The following is a 13781-nucleotide window of genomic DNA, read 5'->3' on the forward strand; positions in this document are numbered from 1 at the left end:
GTGATTATACAAAATAATGAAACATGGATTAAAATTAAGATAAAATTAATACAAAACGAAATTCGTTTCAAAGAGAGGCTTTGTGTTTTCTGTTTGATGTCTCTGTGAAAGTTTTAAAAGCATCCTTAATGGAGAACGAATAGTTAGGCTACATAACATGTTTTTTTCCGCAAATGCAAACACGAAATAAAAGACAAAATACTTTTTAAAAAGAAAATTTTTGGGGGAAAAATATGGATTTATAGCTTTTGAAAAAAAATATGGATGGATTAATAGCGTTTTGGAAAAAAATATGGATGGATTTATAGCGTTTAGAAAAAAAATCTGGAGGGATTAATAGCGTTTTGGAAAAAAATATGGATGGATTTATAGCGTTTTGGAAAAAAATATGGATGGATTTTTGCGTTTTGGGAAAAAATATGGATGGATTTATAGCGTTTTGGAAAAAAATATGGATGGATTTATAGCGTTTTATAGCCAGGTTGTAAAAATACAGTATTGTGTCAATATGTCACCTCTAGTGTGTGGCCCGGCCCTTTGTTTATTTTTCTGTATTTGGCCCTCACTAAAAAAAGTTTGGACACCCCTGGTCTATATGGTTTTCAATTAGGGTAACTTCGTGTGCAGGCCTATTTCCTTACTAAACTTCTATGAATTTATTTTTATTTTGAAATTAAGTTATAATTGCCTCATTAAATTGTGATTAAATATGTTATTAATTCATTTTGGAAAGATATTTCATGTCTTTACTTGTCACTTTACTTAACACTTAACACTGCTACAGTTGAAGTTTGAAGCCGTGTTGGTAGTAAGAATATTGTGATGGTAGTAAAATAGGTGGTAAAAAGGTAGTAAATTCAATTTAAGAATCTCTGTATAAACCCTGTACAGGGACTACACGACATTCCTCCCGGGTTAGTGACATCACAAACCCTAAAATTTACATAAACCCCGGAACACGATTTATAGATTATCAAGACAGAATATGCTAATCAATGACTATAAGATAACTACACATAAGCTTAATAAATTCATCAACTAACCATTCAGAAATATTGTCTACATGTTGTCACTTCTTCTTGAGTCTCTCTATCTTTGTCTTACTCCGGTTTAACATAAAAGGTTTTTGAAATTTTCAGTACATGTCTGTGTGAGGTAAAAGGACACAAGCTGGTGTAGCTCTGCCCTCTGTGCTGTGAGCAGCAGCTCATTTGCATTTAAAGGGACATACACAAAAACTGTGCGTTTTTGCTTACCCTCAAAAAGTGATAATTTTAACTTGCTATATAAAAAAATATATATTGAGGAAGCAGAGGCTGAGGGCTCGGAGGCGGACTCGTCCATCACCCAAGCTGAAGTCACCGAGGTAGTCAAGAAACTCCTCGGTGGCAAGGCACCGGGGGTGGATGAGATCCGCCCTGAGTACCTCAAGTCTCTGGATGTTGTGGGGCTGTCTTGGCTGACACGCCTCTGCAACATCGCGTGGCGGTCGGGGACAGTACCTTTGGACTGGCAGACCGGGGTGGTGGTCCCTCTTTTCAAGAAGGGTGATCGGAGGGTGTGCTCCAACTATAGGGGGATCACACTTCTCAGCCTCCCTGGGAAAGTCTATGCCAGGGTACTGGAGAGGAGAATCCGGCCGATAGTAGAACCTCGGATTCTGGAGGAACAGTGTGGTTTTCGTCCCGGTCGTGGAACACTGGACCAGCTCTATACCCTCTACAGGGTGCTGGAGGGCTCATGGGAGTTTGCCCAACCAATCCGCAAGGCGAAGCTCTCGATTTACCAGTCAATCTACGTTCCTACTCTCACCTATGGTCATGAGCTGTGGGTCATGACCGAAAGGACAAGATCCCGGATACAAGCGGCCGAAATGAGCTTTCTCCGCAGGGTGGCTGGGCGATCCCTTAGAGATAGGGTGAGAAGCTCAGTCACTCGGGAGGAGCTCAGAGTAGAGCCGCTGCTCCTCCACATCGAGAGGGGTCAGTTGAGGTGGCTCGGGCATCTTTTCCGGATGCCTCCTGGACGCCTTCCCGGGAAGGCGTTCCGGGCATGTCCCACCGGGAGGAGACCCCGGGGAAGACCTAGGACACGCTGGAGAGACTATGTCTCCCGGCTGGCCTGGGAACGCCTCGGTGTCCCCCCGGAAGAGCTGGAGGAAGTGTCTAGGGAGAGGGAAGTCTGGGCATCCCTGCTTAGACTGCTGCCCCCGCGACCCGGCCCCGGATAAGCGGTAGAAGATGGATGGATGGATGGATAGATATAAAAAAATCTGTGGGGTATTTTGAGCTAAAACTTCACATACACACATCAAAGATTTATTTTACATCTTATGAAAAGGGCATTATACCACCCCTTTAACATTTGCTTTAGGAAAATTGCATCCTATTTTTTCACTTTACTTAAAGCCATCAATGATGCATTTATTAGGTTAGTAACTGTATTATCACTCCCAATAAATATTTATAAGAACACAACACGGCTATTAATAACAATATATTAACTTATTTGACAGAAATAAATCTGAATTACTAAAAAGTCATTGGAACTATAATATAATAACATTATAGAAATGCTGGTTGCATACTAATTAATACTTATAAATGAATGCATAATGGATTATGAGCATGCGCATTAAAAAACCAAATGCATGACATAAGTAATTATAATTATAAATTATAAAAAAGAATATAAATGTAACTATAACTGTTCTTATATTTATAAAGACTTATTAAGACCTCTACTGCATTATATTTATAAAATAGTAATACTTGAGCTATAATTCATTATAGCATGTTCTTCATAGTGTTACCAATGTTTTTTCACTAATTCTGGCTGGGTAGGCTGATGAAGTGGAAGTCCTATGGCAAACTAAAGATTGGCCCATTTTCCAAGATTCCCAAGACCTTGATATTAAAAGATCTAAGAACCTGTTATCTCTCACTCTGAGAAGATTATCTTTGAGTCATGAAGCTTGGTTCTGCTACACTCGGTCAAGGATGTGTGTGTTCGGCCCCCCAAAGCGGGGTCTATCTTGGGGTCGGGTTTTTAACTAAGGTCATTAGACAACTCAGATTGTTAGAGCTTTATCTTTTTCAGCGAATTGAGTGCATAATGGCTGGGCCTTTCTGTGCGCATAGTTTTTGACCTCAGGTTTAGGTTCCAAATATTAGTTGCTCACTGAGTCTGTGCTTGCTTAAATTCACAGCTTCGGTAGCCAGGCATTTGGTCAATATGGAGGTATGGTTGGTATTAACTTTACATAGCATAAAAACCATGACGCAGTGTCTCATACGTGTGTAACCTGTTCCCTGTTCCCCTTGTCTTTTACTTTGTCTGTCTATCTGTCTGTCTGTCTGTCTGTCTGTTTGAAAAACACACACACCATGCCCTGTTTCAAAGGTTTGTCCTGTGATAGCTGCTTTCCGTTATGGTGTGCTATAAAGTTTGTATCGAGGAGGAGGATCAAACACACCTCTGTGTGTGTGTGTGTGTGTGTGTGTGTGTGTGTGTGTGTGTGTGTGTGTGTGTGTGTGTGTGTGTGTGTGTGATAGAGAGTGAGCAGCCTGCTGTCAGCAGCAGTCATGTTTTATTCTGTTTCATCTCTTTGACAGTGACGCCAATCACTGTCAGCAAGCCACAGTACTATCACCACACACTTGACTTGACTTGACACACACACACACACACACACACACACACACACACACACACACACCATACACAATGCCTTTTATTATGCATATGCACACACAGAAGTAAATCTTATTCACATCATAATCATATTCAAATATTTGAATTCTCAGTTATGTTTCTTGTACCTCTCAGCTTTATCTCAAATGTATGGAGTGAGATACATCTGTGAAACATATGTGAAGCTGAAGGCAAAAATCTCAATTTGCTCTCCTTTTAATTTCCTTGTTTATTTGTTTGTTTATTCACAGAACACAACAAGTTCATATTTACAGATTTAAAGAAGATACCATTCTGTAAAAAAGGACTCCCCAGAAGCCATACCGGCTTATAAATAGGGCCCTTCAAGACACATAACCAGCACTAATAACAGCAAAGAATAATCCACCCACCCAATACCCATCCACACCAACAACAACACCATTCACCACAAAAATATCCTCCCACCAGCCAGCATACATCACACATCTCATCCATCCCTCAAACAAAATCCAATAATAGGGGTATTCAAACATCACAAAAAAGAAAATCAGATAAGTCAATAAAATATGAAACCTTCAGCCTTATGGGGTCCATCATGCATAATGTTGTAACAATTTGTGTTTAAAATGCTTTTTAAATATATCAAGAGAAGGTAGTTCCTTTATAGAATTGTCAATCTCATTCCAGATCCCAGGACCCTTACATGCTATACTAAAGCTAGTACACTTCAGCTTACGCTTTTTCCCTCTTAATAGAGTTCTCCTTCCAGTGTTATGGTCATGAGTAGACGAGGTGACTGGAATGAGATGGCAAAGTTTTGGATGCAATTTATAAACTACGTTATACATAATACAAGCATTTTGAAAACTGTTGCACTCAGCGAGCTTCAAAAGCTTATACCTATAAAAAAGCGGTCCAGAGGGAGCATCATAATTTGCCCATGATATAACACGTCTAACTTTCTTCTGTAGAATCTGCAATTTTTCAAGATGGCTTGGATACGTGTTACACCATATAATATTACAATAATTTAGATGTGATTCAAAAAGAGACCGGTATAGTGTTAGAAGAGCATCAAAAGGAAGATCATATCTTAATTTATAGAACAGACCAACATATTTTGACAATTCCTTTGTTAAAAACTCTATATGTTGTTTAAAATTTAAGGACTCATCTAAATAAATTCCTAAGAATTTGATGTTCTCTACTCTTTCAATTACTAATTCCTCATTAACAAGCTTTTGTAAAATATCAAGATTTTTATGGGACAAAAAAAGATTAGTGTCATCTGCAAAGATAACCTGATGAAAAATATTTGATGAGCTTATAATGTCATTTACATACAAAACAAAAAGAAGTGGACATAATATGGAACCCTGGGGGACTCCACAAACAAGATCTGTGCATTCTGAATAACTATTGTTTATTTGGACAAATTGCTCCCTATCAGTTAGGTAGATTTGAACCAGCTGAGTGCCTTCCCTCTGACACCATAGTGTTGCAGTTTCCCAATTAGAATTTCTAAATCAATGGTGTCGAAGGCTTTTGATAAATCTAAAAATACACCAATACCAATCTCACCATTATCTATAGCGTCATCAATTTTTTCAATGAGATCCAGAATTGCCAAACAAGTAGAGCTCTTTTTCCTAAAGCCATATTGAGATGGGATGAGTATATTCATTTTATCCAGATAACCGCTAAGTCTATTGTACACAACCCTCTCAAGTACCTTGGAAAAAGTAGGTAAAATGGATATAGGTCGATAATTTTGTACGTTATTTTTATCACCAGATTTATAAATTGGTATAACTTTTGCAATTTTTGTCATTTTTGGTACTACACCATGAGATAAAGAGAGGTTTATACAATAGACAAGTTGATCTAAAATTTCAATTGCAATAGATTTAACAATTTTGCTACATATATCATCCACACCAGCAGTATAAGAGCTTTTCATATTCATAATAATTTTCAAAACTTCCATTTTGTCGGTAGGTGTTAAAAAAAAAAGAATTCAGATAATTCCCTTTTAAATATTTTTGGTATGAAGCTCCCCCTGGAGGATTTATGGATTTCGAAAGAGTTTCGCCTATAGAAATGAAATAGTTGTTAAAACTTTTGGCGAGATCGTCATCATTGAGCTAGTAGTTATCATTATGTTTGACATTGGTTTCTGGAAGGACAGTTGCTTTTTGATCCCGGCTGAGCACAGTATTTAGTACTCTCCAGCATCGCTTTTGATCACCACGAGAAGCCTTAATTAAATCAGTGTAGTAATTCCGCTTCCTTATTCGTATTAACTTTGTGAGTCTATTTCTAAATGTAGAATATTTTCATTAGTTGGATTTTTAATGTAGCATTTGTAAAGCTTATTTTTTCTTTTAATTGATTTTAGGATTCCCTTTGTAAGCCAAATATTTTGATTGCTTGTATCTCCTTTAACAATTTTTTCCGGTATTGTGGTATTAATACTGTTGGTTAATTCATTGATAAAAGCACTATAGGCTTCTTCCGGAGTATTCCAGTTAAATACAGAATCCCATGTTTTATGCCTAAGATTACCAAGCAATTTATCCAAATATTTTTCTGTTAATACTTTTATGCTTTTTTTAAGAGGTAATGTCTTCTTTTGTTGTTGCCTGGTCTTAGTATCCAGGTCTATGAAAAGTACAATTGGAAAACGATCTGTGATGTCTGACATAATTACACCTGAGTCAAAATGGACATTTATATTTGTAATAATATTGTCATTGGTGGACTTAGTTGTTTCTGTTACTCTCGTATATGAGCTTATAGTTGGAAAAAAATGTGAAGAATACAGGCAATTTAAGAAATCATTTTTCGCACCATCATCTTAAGCTAAGTTGATGTTAAAATCGCCAAGAATAAAACAATGTTTATTCATATAATTGATGCTACTTAATATTTCATCCAGTTTGGTCAAGAAACAATTTAAGTCAGAGTCAGGAGGTCGATAGACTATTCCAACAATTATACTTTTCATATTTTCATTATGTATTTCAATAAATAAGGAATCTGATAGCCCATCATCCAAAAGTAGGTCATCCCGAACAGTTACACTCTGCTGTATGTTGACATATAAGCACACGCCCCCACCCGGTCTGCTTGTTCTATTTTTATTATACAGCACATAGCCGTCCATGTTGAGTGTGTTCAGATATGACCGCTCATTTATCCAGGTTTCACTACATCCAATAATATTAAACGTATGATCTATACTAGCTAAGAGAAATAGTAAGTCATTATGATGCTTTATTAGGCTTCTCGTGTTAAGATGTAATAAAAGAAAAAGGAAGTTTATCAAACTCTACTAAATTTTCAGGCAAAACACATTTACATCTGAGTTTTTCAAAGCAATGTTGGTCAAGTACTTCATGATTCCTAAAGGTAATTAATTCATCAAACCCCATGAAATATCTATATTAAAAAATGGTTGAGATCCCATAGTGTAAATTTTAGAACATTTTAAACCCCATTTAGAACCTATGAAATCCATCTCTCGATGGTAAATAACAAGTTTACCCTTGTATCACCAAATAAAATTGATTTATCAATCTACAATGTTTTAATCTATATTCAGTTAACCCAAAACCACTAACATCAGACAGCTTATTTAAGACGTGCCTCTGATCTGATTTAGTCAGTAAATACAGGCTTCCGTCCTGAGTCCAGTTGGCTGCAAGTTTGTCCTTATACTTTTTCCGCAGATCGTCCAGTTGTTTGGCCTGCTTTGCAGTTAAGCTCTCCATGATGTACATCTTTGGTGTTGATCCCTTTAGTCGTTTTTTCGTCCTGTAAACCATGTCTCTAATATTGTAATTAGAAAACTTGACTATGATCCCTCTTGGTCTTTCCCTCCCAAATCTGGATCCCAAGCGGTGACACCTGTCGATGTCTCCAGGCTTCACATCAATATTAAGATTGGATTTCATAATGTTCATGATCACATTACTTGCATTTTCACGGTCATTCTCAGGAACACCATAGAGGACAAGACCGTTTCGCCTGGAGTACTGTTCTTGCTCATCCAAAATGTCCTCAATTTCATTGTATTTGTTTTGTAGATCGATTACTTTGTCAACCGTGTTTTGCAATTCATATTTCAGTGAGTCTTTTACAGATTCGACGATAGAGGCAGTAATAGCTTGTTTGATAGGTTCAATCAAGGAGTCAACCAATAATTGACTGATTTTACGAATAAAGCCATAATCCTGGAAAAGTGCATCAATCTGTTTGCTTACTGTGTCCTCAATGTTAGCAATTTGCGCAGGTTGTTGCATTTCCCCCACAGAAGGAGCTCCACTTTTACCCCGAGGCATCCTGAGATGTTTGTTTGGCGTCTCTCCGAGTCACGCCGAACGTAGGAAACCAAGCCGTAGCCTACCAGCCGAATATACGAACTTGTTACAAGAGTCTCCGTCTAATATAATGTCGTAGGGTTGCAAACACCTTCAGGCACACAGCAGAGGTGAACCGCTGATCAAATGCACCAGAAAAATCGTACTATTTGTTAGATTTTGCTGGATGATCCAAGCAGTGTTTTAGCAACACGCTTCTCGTGTTGATGACGTCATCAAGGGCCTTCACAGCACGGTTCCTGCTGAATCAGTAGCCTTGGTATCTCAGAAGAATAACTGAGACATTTAAGAGATCTCATTAGGGCTGAGCGGTTTTCCATTTTGTTGGGTACATGTTTTCAATTTAGATATATGCAGTATGTTCTCATGAGATAGGATGAGACAAAACGATTCATATCGATATACTTTAAATGTTGAGAGACTTTGATCTTAACTATACTTTGAACACGGAGTGAGCTAAACATGAGACATGCTTTATATTCAGAATATTAAATAGCTATACATGAGAAGTGCTTTATATTAAAAGTGGAAGCATACTCTTCCCACATTTCTAACAGCACCAAAAACTGCAGTAATTAACATACAAAGTGTTAAACCTTGTGTTGCTGCTTCAACTCCAGCAGAGAAGACTTCAAAGTGTCAAACTTCATTTACCCATGGTGTGGTGAAAAAATAACAAAACATTTAGCCCACTACATAGAAAACACAGAGATATACAGTTGTTACGAGGTCCGACAAAAGTTGCACCACCACAACCAATTTTCGACCCGCACAATTTAACTAAACACCCGGGGATTTATTTCAATCATAGAGTAACCCCGCCATAATAAGATGCCCGGAGTCTCATCTCCCGCTTCATTAATTAAATGATATAATAAGCCATCGAAACCAAGAAATATAATAAGAAAAGTATTTATTAATTACATAAACTTAAGAGACAAAAAAAAAAATAAGCTGAAAACTTCAGGAGGGGGAAAAGCCAAAATAATAAACCAAACTCAAACTATCTACCGCAGTACACCTCTTTCCTTCTCAAAATAAAGAATAAAATAAACAACATAGTCTTATCTCCCTGCTAACCTCAAAACAGGAGAAAACGGAGGAAAAACAAAAAAAGGCACCCACCTCCCTACATACGTCTCCTTTTGTTACACAGGTGATTCAACAAATTTACACATTATGAATACAAGCAAGGTTTCGAATAGCGTCGATGGTACAACAAGGCTTAGAAGAAAACTTAAGGTAAACCACGAAGTCGGGAGAGAGGAGAGCTCGTGGAGGAAACATCCAAACACGCTTAAATCAAAGCCGCCATGCCACTGCTGACGTCATCGTAATGCCGTGCACCTGTACGCGCTCTAACAAGCGCCGCTAGGAGAGAAAGAGAGAGAGAGAACCACAACCACAACAAAACCACATGCACAAACACAACAAAAAAATAACATCATTCATCAAAATCATTAAATTAAACAACGTAACATTTCTCCCCACCAAAGAAAGAGACAAATTTATTTTGTCTCGTCTATTTACAAATGGCATTTTCAGGACCAACTGCTCTGGACAGCGCATCAGAGAGTACCATCTCCGAGCCACGTTTGTGAACAATTTCAAGATTATATTCTTGAATGACCAGGGACCAGCGCATTAATCATTGATTTAAATTTTGCATACGGGACAGGAATACCAACGGGTTATGGTCTGTATATACTTTTACAGGGAAAGGGTTAGCACTTAAATAAACATCAAAGTGTCGCAGGGCTAACAACAAAGCTAAAGCCTCTTTTTCCACTGTACTATATCGACGTTGACTGTCACTGAATTTTTTTGAAAAGTAACAGACTGGTAATTCCAGATTAGTTTCTAATGTCTGTAATAATACAGCTCCCGCAGCAACCCCACTTGCATCCACCTCAAGCATAAAGGCTTTAGAAAAGTCTGGCGCGGCCAAAATCGGAGCTTTGCACAGAAGATCTTTTGCCCCAATAAAAGCATTTTCACATTCTGGTGACCAGACAAACTTTCGACACGATTTTAAAAGATCTGTCAATGGCGCCACCAGTGTTGCAAAATTACGACAGAATCCACGATAATAGCCCGTCATTCCTAAGAAGCGGCGTAACTCTCGGCGATTAGAGGGTCGGGGCAACTCTGTGATGGCAATTATCTTTGCGTCAACTGGTTTCACTTTCCCTTGACCTACTTGTTTTCCAAGATATGTAATAGTGGCTTTAGCAAATTCGCATTTTGCCAAATCCACAGTCAACACTGCATTGGCCAAACGAGCAAACACGGTCTCTAATGACTTCATATGTTCCTCCCATGTAGGGGAATAGATAACAATGTCATCTAAATAATGCTTCACAGTCCGGTACATCCTGCAACACTAAACGCATTAGGCGTTGAAAAGTTGAGGGGGCGTTTCGCATGCCGAACGCCATTACAGAATATTGACCAAAAAAGTCAGGCGTTACAAAGGCAGATATTTCAGCAGCTCGCGGCGTTAATGGCACTTGCCAATATCCTTTTAGAAGATCGAGTTTTGTTACAAACTTCGCTGGGCCGACCTTATCGATGCAATCGTCAATCCTTGGGAGTGGAAATGAGTCAGGTTTTGTAACAGCATTGATCTTTCTATAATCTGTACAAAAACGGAATGACCCGTCAGATTTTGGTACCAGCACACAAGGCGAACTCCAAGCACTCTGGCTCGACGCAGCCAACCCATTCTGTAACATATACTTGACTTCAGATTTCATGATCTCTCTTTTTACAGGATTTACTCGATAAGGATGTTGCATAATCGGACTTGTGTTCCCCACATCAATATCATGAAATAAAACATTAGTTTGCGATGGAACATCAGAGAAAATAGTAGGAAATTTCTCAATCAAAGCTATAACATCGGCACGGACATGTATTTTAGATATGAACTCAAATTCTGCAAAATATTAGAATTTTGCAGACTTCCCGTTGGAACGGAGACAGTTTCCACACTATCCTCCTCACTTTCCTTTAGTGCTGAAACTACAGCTACGGGAACTGGCACGGTTTCAGTTTCAACAGCCGATTTATTTCCTTTCTCTCTTTCATGATACTGTTTTAACATATTAATATGGCATGTACGCAGATCCCTTCTGCGCTCAGGTGTACGAATCACATAAGTGGTATCATTCAACTTTCTCTCTACAACATACGGTCCGGTGAATCTATTTTGCAGTGCAGAACCAGGGACAGGTAGTAAAGCCAACACCAACTTCATTGTGCAAAAGTCTTGGCCACATTAGTATTTTCACAAAACGTAATGTAAACTGATATTTCCTACTGACAGCTAAATATATAAATATCTGGCTTAAAACCTTTTTTTGTGTGTGTGTGAAAATTCTAAGACTTTTGCAGAGTACTGTATATATTGTGTATTTCCATTCAACCTAAAAATTCCAAGATTTCCCACCCATTTCACCCAGCCTACTGTCATTTGTCATTTCTATTTCCAGTAGCCATTGCTTTTCATTACATACACTTCTGATTTTTATACTCATGTCTATATATGTGTGTGTGTGTGTCCAACTTTCAGTGTCTCAGAAAGGTGATGCTCATTATGGGTCAGTTTCAAATCATTTGGCAGTCATGTCATACAGAGAAGTAAAGCTGACCTATAATGGAGCATTCTGAATTCAATTGGTCCTTTGTAACAGTAATTTGATGCTTACTCTCTAGATACTGCGTATCTGCACACGTTACACCCCTGACCAGGACACAATGACGTTTTCTGACGGTCTCACACTGAACCGCACACAGATGCACAATGCTGGCTTTGGCCCACTAACAGACCTGGTGTTCACCTTCGCGAACCAACTTCTGCCCATCGAGATGGACGACACCGAGACAGGACTGTTGTCCGCCATCTGCCTCATCTCTGGAGGTGGTCACTTTCACACACACTAGAAAAGAGGCCGGCAACCTTGTAATGAAATGGCATTTTAAATTTTGATAGATAATCACTGTGCTACCCACTGTGCAAAAATCCTTGAATTATGTTTGTTTTCAGGTTTAAATCAGACATTGAGTAACGATTTATAATGTGAAACTATGGGACCCCATTGTATGAGTGTATGAATGTTGCACATCAAAGTCATTGTGAATGACAAAGTGACCCCCCCATCCCCCCGGGATATCAGCCGAATAGCTTAGTGCAGGCGCTATTGGCTCCAAATTTGTATCTCATAAATTACCCCACTAATAATGCCCAGAATGGTACCAAACTTCTACAGTAGTACAAATAGGTTCTTACTCCAAACCATCCCTTTAATTTGTGTGTTCTGCTTTTAATGCTTTTTTTTCTGCTTTTTTGGTCGTAACGCTCAGTGGTTGAATAAATAATTCGTCAGAGCTGCACACTTCTGTTGACTTGTGCAATTTAATTCTTAAATGTCAATAATATGTGTAGCTCCATAAAAAAACAGTGACTATGAGGAATGATTGTAGATCACTATGCAGGTGTGTGCCTGTGATTATTACCCCTTCCTGGGCCAATGTTGGCAAACGTGCCATAGGTTGCCGACCCCTGCACTAGAAGCACTCTGTGCAATTTAAATGTCAATTGTGTTTTTCACTCAAAGTAACTTTTATGTTTTTCTGCAGTGGTCTTGGACTTTATATTGATACATTTTAATGTAGGCCTAACAGAAAATTTTTTAATTTCCACTGTCATTGTAGTTCAGCATACCCAGACCTACTACATTCTGCAAATTATGTGAAGCACACTGTGTGCAATACTGTAAATTGAATACTTACATATACTGCATACTATTTTAAATACTAGGTTTAAAAACTAGTGGCCAATATACAGTAGATGCTGTGTTGGAAAGCATTCAGTAAGCTGAATGTGAACACAGCTACTTCAGTGAGAGTGATAACACTGCCCTCCAGTGGTCATGGGAGTTCCTTCATCATTGAGCATGGCACATTTAGAGGGTTCATATTCTGTTCAACAACACTCTGAGGGAAGGATTGTTTGTGATATCTTATTAATTTATAATGCCTCTGATCATATGCTGTCTCTCTAGACCGTCAGGATTTGGAAGAGCCTTCAAAAGTGGACAAGCTCCAGGAACCCCTGCTGGAGGCTCTGAAAATCTATGTGAGAAAGCGAAGACCCAGTAAACCACACATGTTCCCCAAGACCCTCATGAAGATCACAGACCTGCGCAGTATCAGTGCTAAAGGTCAGCATGAATTCTGATTCTTCATATAGGTCAACACTCTGGTCCTACAAGGAGAACATTTAAGAATTTTGTGACTGCTGAACTCTTAAGACGTCATATTTTCCCAGCTCATACTCTTAAGTACCATTGACTTAAGTACCAGTTGGCTTAGCCATTGGGGGACCAGCATACAGACAAGGTTTTGTAAAATATGGGAAAATGGTTGATAAAAATGTGGGTAAATGGCTGATTCTTAATATTTGACCCCCAACCCCCAATATGGTGACAGTCTTGTAAATAGTTGTTTGTTACTAACCTCAAAGCGCTGTAGTAAGTTTGGAACTCATTTACATGTGTGTTTTGGAGTGCCTTGAAATAAATGACTATAATTTATTTTATTAAAAATAATCCCATGCTTAAAAAAAAAAATTAAAATTGTGCTAACCCAGTTATCTAAGTCCAAAATATATAGCAAATATGGCTCTTTTTTTTTTTTTTTTTTTTGTGCTAAGATCAATGG

General features: G+C 38.3%; 1 protein-coding gene across 2 annotated transcripts in view; it reads left to right on the forward strand.

Annotated features, from left to right (window-relative positions):
- The window catches only part of LOC309511499 (retinoic acid receptor beta-like), a 327730-nt gene that overhangs the window by 308572 nt on the left and 5377 nt on the right, over positions 1-13781 (forward strand). For both annotated transcript variants that reach the window (XM_082186743.1, XM_082186744.1), the window contains exons 6-7: positions 11775-11979; positions 13124-13282. In XM_082186743.1, the coding sequence (XP_082042869.1) occupies positions 11775-11979; positions 13124-13282 (364 nt within the window). The remainder of the gene's footprint in view (positions 1-11774; positions 11980-13123; positions 13283-13781) is intronic.

Source organism: Leuciscus leuciscus (genome assembly GCF_965113295.1).
Source record: "Leuciscus leuciscus genome assembly, chromosome: 12".
Taxonomy (NCBI): Eukaryota; Metazoa; Chordata; class Actinopteri; order Cypriniformes; family Leuciscidae; genus Leuciscus; species Leuciscus leuciscus.